The 19,464-nt window shown below is 42.2% G+C and overlaps 1 protein-coding gene across 1 annotated transcript; it reads left to right on the top strand.

The window, feature by feature from the left end:
• The first annotated feature begins 1,990 nt into the window (after positions 1-1,990).
• traf3 (TNF receptor-associated factor 3) lies at positions 1,991-16,957 on the top strand. The gene is made up of 14 exons (XM_044142735.1): positions 1,991-2,298; positions 8,277-8,436; positions 8,532-8,697; positions 9,658-9,709; positions 9,813-9,917; positions 10,009-10,173; positions 11,384-11,464; positions 12,388-12,462; positions 12,587-12,679; positions 12,765-12,905; positions 14,016-14,190; positions 14,281-14,624; positions 15,604-15,795; positions 15,894-16,957. The coding sequence occupies exons 2-14, from the start codon at positions 8,289-8,291 to the stop codon at positions 15,927-15,929; spliced, it is 1,773 nt and encodes a 590-aa protein (XP_043998670.1). The 5' UTR covers positions 1,991-2,298; positions 8,277-8,288; the 3' UTR covers positions 15,930-16,957.
• The last annotated feature ends 2,507 nt before the right edge of the window (positions 16,958-19,464 follow it).

Below are 19,464 nucleotides of genomic sequence, written 5' to 3'. Positions count from 1 at the left end.
ATCAGCTACTTCTCTAATTCTCTCAGATCTGGTGAATTTGAACTACGGACCAAATTCTGACCAATGGTAGCTCATTCTCATCTTACAACTAATTAAGGAAAAAATTAAATCTAAATCCAATTTGGCACCGATCCAGCTCAGCTCCTTCTCCGTCATTATAATCCAGTAAATCAGATTCTTTTAATTTAATGTCTTCAGGCCAGTTCCATTCATATAGAATCCAGATCAGTGAGTTTCGGCTGACCACGAGGTGACTGATATGTTGCCATAACAACCCACAAATACATAAATCTCTGCAGTTCGCTGGAAAATTCTTCATAAAACTTAATCCACAATTTATTAGCTAAACCTCCCCCAGTCTGCTGAACCTCCCACAGCAGTCATATGACATTGCCTGGGTTTATGATGTAAAGGCTCTAATTTCCACAATGACGGCTCGCCTCGCCTGCCACTGTAACAGAGGCAGATGATTGTTATAAGCTTGGTTTTTAAGTCTCTAAATTTAGGTCTGATATCTAAATATAGAAACATTTCCTAGAATACACCAACAGTTGAAAGCAGAAGTTCACATACACAGAATAAAAAAGGCACATACACGTCGTCAATTCTCACATTTTGGACCGAAACCTGCTCATCTCTGGGAAACTGTACCGGTCTCCTTCCTCAGCGGGATGACGCTGTCGCTTCTGCACTTGCATAAAATTGTTTGAACAGTTTTAGGTATGTTTTGGCATTTCGGATTTATCTGTAATTCACCTGTTTTCTATAATTCCACAGTAACTGTGTTTGAATCTATGGTGTCTTCTTCAGAGAGGATTAAAGAAATATATCTGTCAGTTTTGTCTCAGTCTTTCTGTTTCCGATGTACCAGACAGGAGCTCTAAGGCCACTCAGAGAGGAAGAAGCCATTACTCCTTAAGCAATATCAAAAACCAAATTACAGTTTGAAACAAAGTACAATTTAGGGATACGCCTTGAGGTCTGTTGAAACCTCGGTTGAGCTGCTTGGCCATATTCACCATTTGGAGAAAAACGAGAAAGCCTGAGAACATCTCAATGGAGAAATATTGGTGTGGCAGGATCATATTGTTTTGGTTTAACCCATTACCTAGAACAACAATGTCAATGTTCTGGAGTGACCATAATAAAGTCCTGATCTCCGTTTCATAGAAGATTTGTGACCAGAGTTGAAAATGTGTGTGTGAACAAGTCAGCCTTCAAACCTGTTCCATCAGGAGGAATTGACCAAGACACCAGCAAATTATTAAAGTAAGACTGTGAAAGAAAACCTGAAACATTTCCTCACCTTATTCAGTTTTAAACACAATTACGTCTAAATACCAAAGAAATATGTTCATCTTTCAGAAACAAAACCCCCTCATTATTCTGGTATTTAGAAAATAGAAATGTTTTTTTTTTTTGCTAATCCTTACAGATTCAGAACACAAAATGATTTGTATCTCACTGTTATTTTACTATAGCATTTTTAAACATGAGCAGAGCAGAACGTGGAGGAGTTTTGAACAGGGTTGAAAAAATGGAATAATTCAAGAGCAAAACCAGTTTAAAATAGTCAAGAATGTTATTTATGAGTTTAGTTTAAGACTGCGTTGGCATTTAATAATATAAAAAATAGACTACATCATTTTATTTATTTATTGTAATAGAATATAAGTGTAATAGGATCTAAGGTAAGATGAAGGCTATCAAAACTGGTAAAAAAAAATAAATTAAAAAATCGGTATAATTTGATTTGCCCCAGTATTACATTTGTTTATGTTTGTTTTCATAATTTATTTATTTAATTTATTGCTTCAAGGTACCTTTAAAATATATTACATATATGTGCTAGAATAGATCATTATTTACACACAAACGGCATTTAGACTGGACTATTGACTGGTGCTGCACGGTCTCCAACAAGAAGCGTTTCGTTTTGAAAATGAGAAACAGCGCCCCCTGTGGTACACTCTTCTTTCTCTCCCTGGAGCCTCCGGGAAAGCTGCGCCCCCTGACGGTATGCTCCTCGTCGGGCAACTGGGGGATTTCCTGAGCGGAAGCAGCGGAGGGGGTTTCCAATGTGATCAGCCCAGGCCTCCCTGCTGGCTCTCTGAGGTGGACCCAGTAACTTCTCTCTCCGGGACTGACAGTACAGACCGAACCCAGAGACGTGCCGAGCGGAACTGGACCATGAGGAGTCCGCCTGAAGCCTGGAGGCTCCACGGCAGCGTCAGCGAAACGGCAACGGTTTGAATCCGCAGTGAATCCGCCGAGCTGTAGCCTGCCGAGGAGACTGATGTGAGTTCATACACACACTCGCATTCACACACACACACACACGCACACACACACACACACACACACACATACATACAGTACATCACTAAGAGTGGAGGGACATTTAGGCTCGCGGACCAGTAATAATCAGTCTAGTGAACGGCTGTGTGTAAGAGAGACTGTTCTGATGGATTTGATAAATGAACCTTTTATTAACAAGAACAGCGGCGACGCTAAAGAAGCTAATCGCTCGCTAGCATTAGCAGTCCGTGTGTTTACATCCGCTGTCTGGTTCTAACTGACAAATATATCAGTAATGTGAGAGATGAGTGTCCGAAACACCGCGATACGGTGAGGGCCCAGCGAAGGATCGTCTCCTGCTGGCGTTTTTCATTTATTCTTCCTGTTGGACTGTGTGTCTCTCTCTGTGTGTGGAGGCTTCTCGGATGAAAAGAGGATGACTCCTGGGTCAGATGTCAGCGTTGTAAGGTCATGTTATTGGGTGATGAACGCATGCTTGTTGAGCGGCTGTTCGTAGTGATGAGATGTCAGAAGATGTCACCTGCTGTGAGTCACGGACTGGAAGGCAGAACTGTTCCCAGAAACAGCAGGGATGTTCCACAGCTTCATTTCAGAGAACAGAGGGAGCCGATGACAGCAGGCTGAGGTGATCTGCTGCTCCTCAACGGGCGAAGGACGTGTCTTTTTAGAGACGGATTGGTTAATCGTCCAAAAATCGGTCGATTAACCGATTTATGGACGATTTCTTGCTATTTCTCTGAGAAATGACAAAAATCCTGATTTTTTTTTTTACTTCATTTTTTTGTGTGCGATTTGACAGAAAGGTTTCATTCCTTATGTGAAGGCATAGATGGAGAATCGGAATCGGCAGATCAATGCCAAATATTGATTATGGGCCAGGAAAAGCCTGACCAATGCATCTCTGAACTAAATAGTTTTAGGAGGTTTGGTTGAGAAACGACTCCAATCCGTCGGGAGGAACGGATCGGCTCTGCTGGACAGGTTTCTGTTGTTGACACAAGCAGGTCTGGGAGTGTTTAGATGGACGGAACAGAATACAGACTTATGAGATAAGATTCCAATCATTGGCAGGTAACGTCAGGAAATGGAATAATGTTATCTCATTATTATTATCCCAGGTGTTTAAACACCTGACTGGACGAATGAGTGAACAACAGATGGATGAATGGTGAATTATTCAATTTTAGGAGAAATTCAGGCATCTGAAAATAAATGATCTATCAAACGGACTGTCGAAATGCTGGATGTTTTCTTAGCAGCTTTGATAATAAACAGTGACCATAGTCTCATGGTGGATTTTTGGAAATGTTCTAAGAACGGACAGTTTTCCTTTGATTCGGCTGTGATATGCTGAAAGATCTGTAAATCTGATTCTTTAAGCACATCAAAACTAAGACACCCCCCTCCCCCCAACACCATTTTCAGGTAACAAACGCAGTGTGCTAACGTTTAACGTATGCTTTGCTGTAGGGGTGGGCGCTTGTTGAATTATTTATTATTTGTCGTGAAAACTTTCTCATCATGATATTTGATAAATATAAACTAAACTCATTTGATTTAAAGTTGTCTCCATAAATTTCAGTGAATAAAAAAGCAACAACTGACTGTATTATGGAAATGTTATTTTTACTATATTTGCTCCACGAAAGCATCAATAAATACCAGTAAATGTTAAAGTATGATTAGACACAATCACTGTGTGCGGTTTAAATGACACTTCTGTTGTTAAGTGACATCCTAAAGAAGATATAGGAAGATAAATTCAAATAGGAATGTTTTTCAAGAACACTACTACTGTAGTGTTTGTGGTGCTATGAATGCTATAACATGCAGCAGTCACAGCCACATGGCTGGCTAAAAAAAAACAACAACTTGTTTCATCTCTATCACAGTAGTACCGCAAAAAAAGAGAAATCCTGGTAAAATTCGAAGCTGATGTCACCTGCTTTGCTGTATAAGTGAGGATTACCTTCTCTCTGTTAGTCAGCACTAGAACCTTTGAGGAAGAAGCTGCAGAAAACGTTTCTCTCTTTTGTGTTTTACAGATTTGGGTTAGAGGAAAGTGATTTTGGGAGGAAACCTGACAGAAAAACACGTAACTGGGTATTGGCCATTTGAAATGTGATTGGTGCATAATGTGAAACACACGTTCCTTATGGTTGAGCTGTTTGTGCCTTTTGTCTCTATTGCTGCTGCTTTATGTTATTTACCCTTACCGTGTGGGGAGTTAGAGGGGGGGTAGATAACGCCCCAACGTGCTCATGTTTATCTGAACCAGTAAACCAGATATAGTATTTCCAGAAACTTGTTGCTTAAATCATCTTTGGGCTCCAGGTATCATTAATAACTGCTCTGAGCTGTGAGTTGTTTCGGAGCTTTGTGTGGCTCAGCATCCAGACCTTTAAGCTTTCTAACTTTCTAACTTCTGAAAGGACGGGTGAGTCAAACTGGTCGACTTACGCGACTGGTTGTTCTGCTTGTGTTGACGACCTCATCAGGCCTGGTTCCTGCGCCGATGTTCTCATTAACAAATTCAGACACCTATGCTTTTCTTTTGACTGCAACAGCTGATCTGAGTTCAGGAAAACCCCGTCTGAAGAACCGTTCCACTTTCTCTTTCTGCAAACAGAATGTTTAGTCACGATGTTGTGTCTGATTGAACTAAACTCTGTTTCTCTCTGCAGGTTTATTGAGTCGTCCTCAGCGTTCCCTTGAATTCATTTCTTAATATGAAACGCACATTTTTTATTTTTTTATTTTTTAGTGGCAACAATCCTTGCACACCCTCTCTGTGAAAAATCCACCCAGAAACACTCAGGAATATTCAAGGCTTTTCTTTGGTCATGTTGGAGTTTCATTCTGCCACTGTGTCACGCTCACAGAGATAGAATGTGCTTGTGTTGCTAATGGAATCAATGGAAAAGCCCCTAACATCCCCACAGTTCAGCCCTGACAGGAAGTGTGCACTGTTTGTATACGTGCATATGTGTGTGTGTGTGTGTGTGTGTCTGTCTGTTTTATAGAGTTCAACGGTACTTGCTTGCACACACCCTTTCTGTACTTTTCTTGAAAATGTATCTGAACTGGGACATTTATGGTAAGAACAAATTAAGTTAGTGATGGTTTGTAGATTTTTACAAAAAAAAAACAAACCCCAAAACGGCACTTTGTTGAAACTTCAGATATTTAAAAAACAACAACTAAACTTACTGTATGTCTGCCTTACATTCTTTCATGTCTCTTCATGCACAGTTGAAGTGATCTGTCACCATCTGCTCACAGTCTGCTGTGAGGAACGGTGGTCATGTGACTTTGGTTTTGATCTGGGGCCGTAATCTCTCATTCCATAAGAACAAAACGCCCCAAACGGGGAACAAACCACAAAGGAGCTAGCTTGATTAACCCTGTCACAATGAGCAATTAATCAGTTAATCACATGATAAACTAAAACCAGCTGGATAATTTCAAGTGTGGCTTTTTCATATGTTTCAAACATATTCACAATTCAAATATGCATATACATTTTGTGTACGTGTATAAATAAATAAATAGGTAAAGGAGTTACCCTTCCCCACTGTCCTTTATCCTCCTATATGTCTTATTTATGACTATAAAAATAAGGAAAACATTCTGATGATTAATATTTTTTGAAGGTTCATTTTTGTCTACAGAAACATCATGATCCATTTTATTTCTGGTTTTCATCGTGTTCGACTTTAATTTCCTTTTTTATTTATTGTTTATGGTTGTCATGTTTATTTTGCATATTTCAAATATTTTCCACCTCCAGTGTGGAGTGTTGTGTACAAAATGAAAGTTTCTTAGTTTTCGAGAGGATGAACTTGTATCACTATGTTATTATGAATGTGTTTCTTGAAAATGGTCTCAAAACAGCAATATTATCATTTATAGCAATAATTTCTGGGACAATTTATCATCCAGAAATGTTTTAAAATTTTTTTTTAATTGTAACTTGTCTAATCATGCAACATTACATCTTTCAAAAAATAAAAAAAGACACATAAAGGTCCAGAGTTAGTTAAAGTTCTACCTTCATATGTCCATGTGTATTGCTATTCACATTCACACCAGTCTCAGGTGCTATTATAAAGATAATAATAATAATAATAACTATTATTAAATATTCAGCGATCAATTAAAATTTGCAATATAAAGCACATTAAAGAAAGTTTGGCAGCTTTGTGGATCTCACAGCTGTCAAACTCCAGGCCTCCAGTCGCTGTCCTGCAGTTTTTAGATGAGCCACAGGTACAAAACTCTGGAACGAAATGGCTTAATTTCCTCCTCCTTGTGTAGATCGGTTCTCCAGAGCCTTAATGACCTCATTATTCTATTCAGGTGGTGCAGCAGAGGCACATCTAAACGTTGCAGGGCAGCGGCCCTTGAGGACTGGAGTTTGACACCCCTGATCTGAGTCGACTTCCCCTCCATCCTGTTGCTCTGCTGCTGTGCAGCTGTAGTGCTGCACTCTGCTGCAGCTGAACACATGTAGAAAGAGTTCAGTGTGTTAGACCCCAACCCCAACCTTTTTTTTTTTTTAACCTACTTGGGAAAACACAGCTGTTGATTAGCCTTCATCCACTTCCTGCCTCTCTGCGTACTCCTTCCTCCCATTAATGAGCCCTGCTACTGCTGTGTCATCTGCAGACTTCACTGTCAGCCTGCCACCATGGTGGGTTTAGTGGTCATGTGTCAGCAGTGCAGAGAAGCAGTGAGGAAACCCAGCGATGAGGTTGATGGGTGAGGTTGGGGAGTTGTTAATCTCTGCAATCCGTGGTCTGTCGGGTCAGGAAGTCTAAATTTCCAGGTAGAAGCTGAAGGGTTTGGTTCACCAGTGTCTGTGGGAGGATTGTGTTAAAGGTGGAGCTGGAGCTCCAAAGCTCCAACCTCAACCAGTTTTTCAGGTGAAAGAGCGACTGAGTCACAGCTCGGTCACAGCGGTTGTGGTTCTGGCTTTAGGCAGATGTCCACTGTCTGTAGCAGTGACAGTGGACATCACCAGGACAGCACCTTCATTACCGTGGCCAGTAGTCATTTGGTCAGGGGACTGTCTGGGGCTTCAGCATTTGGAAGGTAAAACACTTTGAGGTGTGGAACATATCTGTGAACAGAGAGCTGATAGGCACAAAACATTAGAACCTGAACAAACCCCCATCGACGCCTGCAGCTTCATGGGGTTTATTTCCCATAGTGCCCTTCTTCCCTCAGCCGCCTTCACACAGACAGGAGGTTGTTAGTTGAAGGTGGGAGTCTGGAGGTAATTAGTCCCTTCAACGTGTCTGGGTGTCTCTGCACAAATTGGGTCACTTTGTTTCTTCACTATTTTCTCCACATCACATTCTGTCTGTGCTCTGTTTGCAGCCTCTTTATTCCCTTCCCATGGTGTCTCTGTGCCCTTCTCGTTCCCTCCTTTTGGTCTCTTCGTACTCGTCCTGTGGTCTTTTCATTCCCCGTTTGTGGTTTCCAGGTACTCTTTCTGTGGTCTCTCTTTTCCTTGTTAGTGTTTTTTTATACTCAAAATGTGGTCATTTTGTACCTGGTTGTGGTCTCTTCATTCCTGTCTTCTGTTCTCTCTGTTCTCTTCTTATGATCTCATTGTTTCCTTCTTGTGGTCCTTTCGTACCTTGTGGTGTCTTTACTCCCTCCTACCAGCTTAGTGTTGAAAATAATCTCATAACTATGAGATAATCTACAGGAGCAAATAAAGTGGACATAGTCTTTTTTTTAATACATGAAACTCATGGAAAATATTTTTTTAAATTTTTCTATTTGTAACTAGTGACACCAAAGACTGATTAACTATGTGATCAGTTTCCAGTCACATGTATAGAAAACACATATTTTCAGTACATGTAACTTGTTGCCTTGGCGATTTGCTGAGCCTCAGTCCAGCATGCTGATTAATCGTATTTCTGTCGGTGTGTTTGCCTGTGAAGCCTCCTCAGGTCATGTCATCAGGGAGAAGTGCTAATGGGAGGGAAGTACAGATACCCCTCCAGCAGGTGGCGCCTTCACTTGTTGCTCCCCTTCCAATCACACCACCCTCCCACCGCTCAACCAATCCCTGGCCTCCATGCGATCTCGCTCCTCAACCAAGTAAGTCTGTCAGATTGTAGTGAGGTGGTCTGGTGTTGGTCTGGTTATAATGCTCCTCTCTCTCTCTCTGTGTGTGTGTGTGTGTGTTCGTTCAGGTGCTCCTGCAGGGTTCCAGCCTCTTCATGGAGGGTTTCGAGATGTGTTCGTTGAGAAGCCAGAGGCCAAATACTGCTGCGAGGCGTGCAGGCGGGTCCTGTGTGAGCCCCGCCAGACTGAGTGTGGACACCGCTTCTGTCAGAGCTGCATCAATGACATCCTCAGGTGAGCAGGGCGGAATGTTATTCAGAAAATTAAAGGGGCAGTGTTGCGTGAGATGAACCTTTAATTGTTCATCTCATCTAACTGTTATTGTGTTATCCCCTCATCAAAAACATACCTGGAGTGTTGCTTTGATTCTGTCACACATTATTTGAGAAATCCTTTAATCTCCATGGCAACCGCTCAGCTGTTCAAAACGCCTGAGTGGACCTAGCTCCGCCTTCGAGGACAAAGCTCCTCCTCAAAGCTGCGGTTTCAAAGTTGCCATTGCACAGAGCAACTCTCCCCCGCAACTCCTCCACTCAGCTCCTTCAGACTAGCCAGCAGCAATTTGCAAACACCTGGTGGGACTGAGCATCTGCTGAGCTCATTACAGCAGTGTTTCCCAACCCTGGTCCTCAAGGCTCACTGCCCTGCATGTTTTAGGTATTTCCTTGCTTCAGTGCAGCTGATTTCAATTGATGACTGATTAACAGGCGTTTGTTGAACTGCAATCAGTTGAATCAGGCACATTAAAGCAGGGAAACCTCTAAAACATGTAGGACAGTGAGCCTTGAGGACCAGGGTTGGGAAACACTGCATTATAGGAACTACTTCTCAGTGCTGTACTGGTAAAAACGTTGTTAAAGGGTTAATAGAGGAGACATGTTGTGTTGACTTCCTGAAGGTGGAGTTTTTAAAGAGACAGACACCCAATTTCCAAACGTTAAAGTTTGAAGTCAAATTTCTTAACTCATATGTGATGTAAGCAGCATCTGACGGTAACATAGTTACTTGATTGTGTTATAAAATAGCCCTATGTGCCTGAAAAACATAACCACTGCCCCTTCAAACCTACATTTAGTCGACATTAAACTCGACTGATTCATAAGACAGACAGACAGACAGACAGACAGACAGCTGGGGGTCCAGCCTCTTTGCCGGTTCCAGTGGGATTTAACGTTGTCCTCTCCCTTCCTGCAGTCATTCAAACCCAGTGTGTCCAGCTGACAGGGAGCCCCTGTTCAAAGACAAGGTGAGCTGAAAAGCCAGTAACAGCAGAGTCATATCATCACGACATCAGAAGTCGGTTCCTTAATGCCTGTCTTTTTTGTTGTTGTTGTTTTTATTGATTTCAGATCTTTAGAGACGTATGTTGCCATCGAGAGATTATGGCGCTGAAGGTCTTCTGTCGGAGTAAAGCTAACGGCTGTCAGGAGCAAATGAGTCTGCAGCAGATACCTGTGAGCACACAGTCCATTACGGTCTATTACGGTTGGACCCATGGTGCAGTATGTGTTGTACACACGGCCTGTCCCGCCTCTCTGTCTCCAGGACCACCTGAATGTGTGTCCGTTCTTCGAGGTCCCCTGTCCGCTGGGGAAATGTAAAGAGAGGATGATGAGGAAGGAGATTCCTGAGCACCTAGCGTGGAAATGTAAACACAGAGAGAGCACTTGTGAATTTTGCATGACCAAGATGCCTTTGACTGACCTACAGGTAAGCAAGGCGTTTTAAACCGGTCAGAGGTGTGGCTGTTGTTACGCAGTAGTCGTTAGGCGATGTGCTCTGAGGTGAGATCAGGAAGCACCGCTCTGCTTCAGTGGTCATGAGATGCAGTCAATCCGATATCAATATCTGGATCGGCCCCAATGTTTGAAAAGACTGTAGACCGGGTATCGTGACAATGTGCCTGATCCAAAAGGGCAGATCTAATTCTGTCAGTCTAATTCTAAACCTGAACATATTGTTTTAAATTCTGTAAGAACTTTTTCGTTAGTTAAACTGCTGGAAGTTAAATGAATTATTAAACCAGAGTTTTCTTGTCTTAGCACCGTAGTGTGACCATAGATAGGAACTGAAGCTGGACAGCTTCTTAATAGCTTAATTGTGAAGTTTAACAAAACATATTTATGTTTTTTTTTGTCAACATTCCTACATGTGGCCATGTAGGAATGAAAATTGTTGTCCATTAATTTTAGCAGAATCATCCCAGATGGACGAGATCTGTGAACAGTAACTTTCAAGTCTTGCAGATTCCTAGTAGTATATATTCCTAGACTTTAACTAGGCCATTTCTAAGACATACAGTAAATATGCTTTGATCTAGTTGTGCTCTAGCTGTGAGTTCAGCCCCTATCAGGGGCTTTTCGGGTTCTGAACACAGACCCGGGCCGGAGTGTATTTTACTGCCGTGGGTGATTGATGTTTAGTAGCCATGTGTTCCTTTCAGGCTTTCACCTAATTGGGCGAAACAAATAACAAAAGCCTGTGAATACAGCCAATAAAGGCCGGCATGTTAATCAGCTGTGAGCTTCCTCCACACCCTGAAACACGTCAATCACTCTGAAAACAAATTTACTCTTTTAAATCTTCTGAAGCTGCTGTTGAAGCACAGGGTGAGTTCTTCACCTCTTCAACTTGTGTATGTTGCAAAAAAGAAAAAGAAAAAGAACAAAACTCATTATTTTCTCAAAAACTGGCAGATTTTATTTATTTATTTTTGTGGTGACTTATTTCTACTTTTGTCATGGTGGGTCACATTTGTGGCTGTCAGAAAATAAAGGGAGCTGACTAGAAACACAGGCCGCACTTTCCAGATTTTATTTGTAAACATTCTTGAAGGATGTAAATAACAATAGAGCTCTATTAGCTGTTGGTGTTCTGTAGGACCGGCTGCATTGAAATGTTTTATGAAACTGTTTTTCAGAAACACAAGGAGACTGTGTGTCCATCGTTCCCTGTGTCCTGTCCCAACCACTGCTCCTTCTCTTCCCTGCCCCGGAGTGAGGTACTGACGCCTCTCTGCTGCCCTCTTGCAGCAGCGTACTGTGGCTGCGTTTCCATCAACCACAAGTTTGCGCAAATTGAAATTACGAAGACAAATTTGCTTTATGGAAACATGCAAACTTTGAAAAAAACTCCTGTTTTTTGATAAAGTCTTTGCTTTGGTTTTTCAGCTGCATAAAAAATGAATGAATTTTGCTAAACTGCCGTCGAAACACTTTTTTTGAATCACACAAGCCACGATTGATAAACAGATGTTACTACTGGCAGAAATAACAAAGATGACAACAGGAAGTGGCAGCAGGATGCTGACTGTTTGTTTTTGGTTCTATTTGAACGGGGTGCAGCTGGCTCCACCAGAGCTCTCACAGCATCACACAGTTCATATAAAGTTGTGTCATTTGAACCTGTTGAATTCATAACTCTTCTGTAAAATCTACAATTTCCCAAAACGCTGCGTACATGGTGGTATGCATAAAAAGAATTTTTATCATTTAAAATCACACATGAATGTGGTGCTGTGGCTCAGTGCAGCCCACATGGGGAGGCCTTAGTCCTCGTTGCAGCCGTCGCAGGTTCGATTCCTGGCCTGGTGACCTTTGTCTTCCCTCACTTATCATTTAAAAACACAGGACACTGTCATCCTCCAACTACTTCCTGTCATCATCCTTGTCTTTTCCACCAGCAGTGAAAATGCAGCCGAACAAAACCGCCTCAATTAGCGCAAAAACTTTTTATCTGCATTTTTGAAATTGTGGGTCCGTTAAGCCAATTTTTTATTTATTTATTTATTTATTTATTTATTTATTTATTTATTTTTTTTGTAATTCCAATTTTGCACAATTTTAAGGTCAAATTGTGCAAAATTGGAACCACAGCTAGTTTTGAAGGGATCCATTGGTTCATTGAATGTTTGTGTTGTTTCAGCTGACCAGCCACCAGCACGACTGTCCCAAAGCCCAGGTCAGCTGTCTGTTCCACCGCTACGGCTGCACCTTCAAGGTGACTCCTCCTCATGTTCTCTTCTTCTTCTCTCACCATTAATCCTCCAGCATTGATCTCTCACTTGAGCTTTTTTCCATCAGCTTGTTGTGATGCTTCATGCGTCGTGTTTCCTGTGCCGTAGGGCTTAAATCAAGAAATGAGGCAGCATGACTCGACCTTCGTAGCCGAGCATCTAAGAATGATGGTCAAAGGGAACTGCTTGTTGGAGAACAAGGTAACCATAGCAACTAAACGGGGGCCATCAAGGCCAGATTGAGTGGATTGAGGAAGGTTTGACTGAAGAGTGTTTGTGGTTAAAGGTGGACAACGTGAAGGAAGAGCTGATGGAGCGGTGCAAGGTGCTTCCCGCTCTCAACAGCCGACTGTCGGAGCTGGAGAGCCAGAATGAAGAGCTGCGGGAAAAGAACCGGCAGATGGAGCAGAAGCTGGCCAACCTGCAGGTAGGGGAGGACGGGGTAACATAAACCCTTTTGCATACTTAGGGTCACTACATCAAGGCAACCTTGGTAGCTACTAGAGATGTACTGATCCCATATCAATATCTGTATCGGTCCTGATACTGGAGAAAAATTCTAGATTGGGTATGAATGACAATGTGCCCCATCGATAAGGGTAGATCTATTCAGTCTAATTCTATGCTCTGTAGTTTGAGTGATGTCATGCTTTATTATTTATTTTTACCTTATGTTTAGAATTCATAATTGAACCATTTGAAAAATGGTTTGTCACAGTTTATATTCTACATTTTGACCAAAGCAGTCAACCTGTTTTACTTTATTATTTATGTTACATTGGCTGTTCCATATTTGACCAGCTAGTGAAGCTACTGGTGCATTTCAGTTTGCTGTACTGGTGCAGAGTTGGCAAATAAATGAGTAATTCAGAACATTAATGTCTGCGATTAAAAAAACAAAAACATTTTAATTAAATCCAGCTGTTTTTTAGTATCAACCAATACCGATCCGATACTAAACCTCTGATATCGGTACCAGAAGTGAAAAAAGTGGATCTGTGCGTCCCCAGTTGCTTCCTTCTACGTCTGCATACATTTCCAGCACAGCTCACCCTGTGCAACTTAAAACCAACTAACAGAACCTGGGAAGCATTGGTGGGATTTTAAAATGCCTTCTAAACTGGAAGCAGATCCTGGAGGAGTTTATTGCAGGGCTGAGGCAGTGCAGGCTCAGAGGAGGTGATGAGGGTGGACCGGATCCTTCGCCAGTTTGACAGCTGGTTTGCTCTTGGGAGGCATTTCCCAGAAATCCTAATCCCACTTTTCTCTAACCCTTTCTCTAAGGGTAATAACCCAATACGTTTTAGATCACCAACGATCATGTCACCATGAAGACTTCACAGACAATGAAACACATAATTACATCACATAAAATATTGCTGACAGTGAATCTCAAGCCAGTTGGGCTGAATGCAACAGTTGGGCGTGCCTGAGCATTCACTGGGATGGGACGGCCCAGGAGTCTTGTTGTTGGATTGTATTGAGGCTTTCTGTTTCCTGCAAACTGAAACATCGGAGCCTCTCTGTGCTTCCCTAGAAAATGATGAGCTCACATTCAGAGACGCTGATGGCGTTGGAGATAGAGCTGGGTTCACTGCGTCGACTAAGAGAAGAAGTGGAAACCTTACGAGGAACGATGGACAACGTTCGGACTCGGCTGGCCACCTTGGAGCAGGGGGGACGGAGCGGCTCTGGATCCACTCACACCTTCGGTTAGTCGATGCGCCGGGTTTCAGAGGCTAGCTGAAGGTTTTTGACCAGGTAACCCGAACTTGATGGAGATATTTCCTCTCTCTTTGCAGCGTCCTTGGAAACTCAGCTCAATCGGCACGACGACATGCTGAGCGTCCATGAAATCCGGTTGGCTGACATGGACCTGAGGTTCCAGGTACTGGAGACGGCTAGCTACAATGGGACTCTAATCTGGAAAATCCGGGACTACAAGAGACGGAAACAGGAAGCCGTGGCAGGAAAGACGCTGTCACTGTACTCACAGCCGTTTTATACCGGATATTTCGGATACAAGATGTGCGCTCGGGTTTACCTAAATGGAGACGGCATGGGCAAGGGGACGCACCTGTCGCTGTTCTTTGTGGTGATGAAGGGCGAGTACGACGCCCTGCTGCCCTGGCCCTTCAAGCAGAAGGTACTGTCTGCATTCTCTATGTTGTTTTTAATATGCAGGTCTACTAGAGATGGAAGCCTTTCAGTGTCTAGCAGTTTGATTTGTTTCTGGGTCACGATTTGATTCAGAAGTGATTTTGGATTCAGAGATCAATTTTTCGATTCAAACGGTCTGGAGATTCTGTTTAAATTATGTGACTGAAGAATATTTATTTGAAACAATTCCATAAGGTTTCATTCCCAGGGCTAGCAATAGTGATTCTCTGTAGACTAGATTTTTTTTTTGTCTACAGTAACAATTAAAAACATCATCGTAGTAAATTAGTGCTGTAGAATTTATATGGAACAATTCATTTAGGCGAAGCTAAGTGCGCTACGCTATCTCAAAGCTAGCTGAAGTGCAAAATGAAAAATTAGCACATTACCGGCACATTGTGGACCACTGAATTTAACTATCACCCAGGATGAGAAGAGAAAGATATTTGTGTTCCCAAAATGTTTTCCTTAATCTAAAATGTATCCTTCCTTGTGCTGGACTCCTTGCTGTTTTTTTCTTTGTTTCTTTGTGCCAGTCCTTTCTTACTTCCTTGTATCATTTCTACTTTTTCTCCTTGTTCTCTTCTTTTCTTACTTTCTTGTGTCCGTTATCCAGTCTTGCAAGTTTTTACTTCCTTACATTGTTTTATATTATCTCAAGATATTATTTTTTTATGACAGCTTTTTACAAACACAATTTGTTTTATATTATCTCAAGATATTATTTTTTTATGACAGCTTTTTAAAGTAAACACAATTTGTGTTCAGTATATTTCCCCGCTGAGGAAGTTGCACTTTTCTACAGCTGTGGAATTTTCCAAAGATTGCTAACCATCTGTTGATGTCCGGCAGTCAGAGTGAGGTTTCTGTAATGTGTGTGTTTACAGAGTAAGCTCACTCTTTAAAGTCTGTGTGTGTGTGTATATATGTGTGTGTGTGTGTGTATATGTGTGTGTGTGTGCTAGGTGACTCTGATGCTGATGGACCAGACTCCTTCCAGGAAGCACCTGGGCGACGCCTTCAAGCCCGACCCGCACAGCAGCAGCTTCAGGCGCCCCACGGCCGAGATGAACATCGCCTCCGGCTGCCCTCTGTTCGTGGCTCAGAGCGTCCTGGAGACGGGCAGCTACATCAAAGATGACACCATCTTCATCAAGGTGGGCCGTCGCTTCTGTTGAACCTGCAGCGTCTTCGCCAAGGCGACGGATGATTACTGACCGCTGAACGTATTTGTGTCGGTTCCGTTGATCCGCAGGTCACCGTGGATACGTCCGACCTTCCTGACCCATGATGTTAGGAGCTTCTTCTTCTTCTAACATCACCTCATCAGTGCGAGATCTGCACCGCCAAGACTAATGGGAAGGATCAGTGGAGCTGGAGGCCGGACAGGAAGCAGCCAATCAGAGCGCGCTTCGTCTTCTGGTTGCTCTATGGACTGCAGAGCTGTGTGTGTGTCTTGGTTGTGTGTGAATTGATCTGTTACGACGTCACCACGGTGACCTTACCCAGAACCGACGTGCCCGTCACAGTGAGGGCATTGGTGTCGCTCGCCCCCGACGCGCTGCGCCTGACTTCCTGTTTCACACCTGCCTACTGGGTCATGCTGGGAAATGTGCCACAGTTACAGTTCAGACCAGCACCACTGGATCAGAACCGGTGCCATAAACTGAGTGGTGAAGTGACAGGAGGTCTTCATTCAGACTGGTTCTGTCAGGCTAACTAGCTGATGTCACACTAGCACTAGTTTTTTTTAACCTAATATTCTAAGTAGTTTTTTTTTCACTAACTATTTTCAGCCAGCCTGGTGTGTTTCATCATGAACACCTGGTATGTCGTCTGGCTCAGCAGCCCTGAGTCCGGGTGAAACAGGTTGGCTGGAGGATTTTTGTTTTTGTATTTTTTTATACAATCAAACTGACAGGGTAGTTGGGTTTGAGCCGCGGCCCAGAGCCAGCCTGTAGAACTTTGTGTAGGGGAAGAAAACATCCTGTCAGCAGAAAATACTGAACTTCAACAGTGAAGCATTTCTGTAGAGTGCAGAGGCTCACTGTCCAGGCTGACTGCCCCTCCCTCTAAAAGTCTACAAGGGTCCACAGCATCAGCACTGAGCTGAACCAGAACTAGAACCGTCCAAAGGAGCCCAGAGAATTCCAGAGAATTCCAGAGGCGGAGCTGAGTCCCTGCCGGAGCTTCCAGCTGGGCCTCCTCTGTGGCTCCTGAGTTTTCCAGTGTTGGCAAAAATTCATCCAACTGTCTCCATACATTTGCACAGTTTTAATGTTTGTTGAAGTGTAAAAATAAAATAATAAAAAAAAAACACAGAAGAACAATCTTTGTCATGTGTGAACTTCAGTTAAATATGCATGTTAGGATTAAGTTTGGACTTTAAAAATGTTAACTTCCAGGCTTTCCTCTGAAAACACCCTGGTGTTTTTCTGTTTCGCAGTGAAACAGATTGAAGTCTCTGATCATCTTAACTTGTTCTGGCTCAGAGAGAGGATGGAGCATGTCCTGGTGGCTGGTAGCACAGGTCCAGCGCTAACTTTTTATCTGTTTACTGCTGAACAAAGAAGGTTTGTTTTTTTTCTAATTTGCACACTTCCCAAAAATCTAGAACAAGATCCAAACCACTTTGTGGTGTCAGAAGAAGTACTTATCAGCATCATCAAATTAATTATTTTGGAAAACAAAAGTTTATGTTGAGTCGTCAAAATATTTGAAGACTCAAATACTTTTGAGTCTTTCAAATGTTTTCAAATTCAAAAGTACTTCATTCATCGGGGAAATTAAATATCTATAGAAGTAAATAATAGTTTATGTAAAATACACTATAACAAACATCTCCAGTAGCTCCCTCTAGTAATAAGAATAAATAATAGCAGAACTGAATCACACACCAGGAATCATGGATCAAAACATCATTATTGAGCAACTATCCCAATCCTTGAACCTTTAAAGAGAACAATAACCTGTGGTGTGACATCAAATATTCTGTATCTTACGCAAAGCAAAGAAACTCAGAGGGACTGTTGAATATAGTTCCAACCCGGATCCTCCAGGCTCACCACCACCCTGCATGCTTTAGGTGTTTTCCTGCTTCAGCACTCCTGACTTCAAGTGATGGCTGATTAACAGGCGTTTGATGAACAGTAATCATCTTGATCTGGTGTACTGAAGCATAGAAATGGCAAAAGCACTTGTCTCAAACCCTAGTTTTCCTCAAGCCAATGTCCTGCAGCTTTTAGACGTCTCTCTGCTTCAGCTTGCATTAGCAGAGCTCTGTAGAAAATGCTCGAGACGCAGTTTCACCATTTAACTCAAGTGTACAGGACTGTCTCTAACTGGACAGTTTGAGACCACTGATCTGAAACATGCAGGTCAGTGTGCCTTGAGGATCTGCTAAATACCTGCTGACTGGTGTCAGAAGTGGGTCAGCTCTGTGCACCATGGATGATTTTCTCAGGAACAGTGATACACACAAAAATCAATATTTTTAAACATTTTACATCCATGCAGAAAATGTTTGCGAAGAAAAATGCTGAGTTTGATTGTGAAATATATGAGCAGTTTAATGCTTTCTTTTCCTTCCTTCCTTTTGGTTAATCTGATCAATGTTTTCCTGATATTTCAATTTGGAGTAAACTGATCAGCGTTCCCAAAGGGAATAAATAGGGTTTAAAATCTACTCACTATTTTGAACACAACTGTGTTTCAATGGAAAGACCCAGTTTATCTAGGGATAAATCAGAGTAATGTCTGCTTACTGTAAGAAGTGAAGTATTTACCAGCATTTCTCTGGTCTTCTACACAACACAGGATATGTTTAAATGTTGAGTCACTGGTAATAAGTGATAATAATGCAGAAAGTGAAGGAATGGATGTTAGAAGAATCAACATAAATGCAAAACACTGGTTGTGGTGGGAAAGTGAAGGGGGCTCTGGTTTGGGAATTGTTCCAGCTTTTTCTTTAGACATTTTCTGGGCAGAACATTCTCTTGCTCAGTGTCCAACAACTATTATATACAAATGTTAAAGTAAGAGGGATCCATGACAACATTCCGGGAGTTCTGCCTTTGAGTTCTCATGAAATATGAAATGTCTTGGACAGAAGGATTTCTGTCTTTTTCTCGCCACTTTGAGTAAAACACAAAACACATTTCTCTGTTCCTGACCGTAACACCATCCCAGTGGTGAAAGACGGAGGGGACGCCATGATGCTGGGGGAAGGTTTTCCTCAGTAAGGCAAAGCAAGATTATACATGTAGCATCATTCGTACGCGGTAATTCAGAAGTGCTTTACTAGAAAATAAAGAAACACAGAATTATAGTTAATGTTAACAATAGATAAAGTAGCTGGTAGAAACAGAGAATATGGTCAGAGCTGATGGGAATCTTGGTAATCCTGGGTGACCATCTCCAGTCCTGACAGATAGCTTGACAAATCTGTCCTGACAGACAGCAGCTAGTTATATCCTCCAAGGTTCTTTTTAGAATATAACAAAGGACCTGGCTGCACATGGAAAACAAATTCAGATCAAAGGGATGATTATGCAAAGGCCATAGTCATCAATGGAGTTGTCCTGGATTCTATTCGCAATCTTGGATCATTTCCCGCATGTCTTCTTAGTATGTAAGGTCACTCATTACCCAACATAAGTTGAGATAATTCCATCACACAGATGAACATTTTCTATGAGAAACATTTTTTTTTACACTTAAAATTCTGGAATATGGGGCGCGGTGGTGACGCAGGCACAAAGCTCGTGACCCCTGTAGGAGGCCTCGGTCCTTGAAGCAGCCGTCACAGACTTGAAACACAGCCCACT

This window comes from Gambusia affinis, linkage group LG16, assembly GCF_019740435.1.
Source record: "Gambusia affinis linkage group LG16, SWU_Gaff_1.0, whole genome shotgun sequence".
In the NCBI taxonomy this organism is placed as follows: Eukaryota; Metazoa; Chordata; class Actinopteri; order Cyprinodontiformes; family Poeciliidae; genus Gambusia; species Gambusia affinis.
The sequence above is the reverse complement of the archived record's forward strand: the minus strand, read 5'-3'. Positions and strand labels throughout refer to the sequence as shown.

Bases quoted from the DNA above. Each gene is read 5' to 3' on its own strand.
- traf3 (XM_044142735.1), top strand. From the start codon at position 8,289: ATGTCATCAGGGAGAAGTGCTAATGGGAGGGAAGTACAGATACCCCTC. The intron at 9,918-10,008 runs GTGAGCACACAG...CTCTGTCTCCAG, and splicing joins TGAGTCTGCAGCAGATACCT to GACCACCTGAATGTGTGTCC. The intron at 14,625-15,603 runs GTACTGTCTGCA...TGTGTGTGCTAG, and splicing joins CCTGGCCCTTCAAGCAGAAG to GTGACTCTGATGCTGATGGA.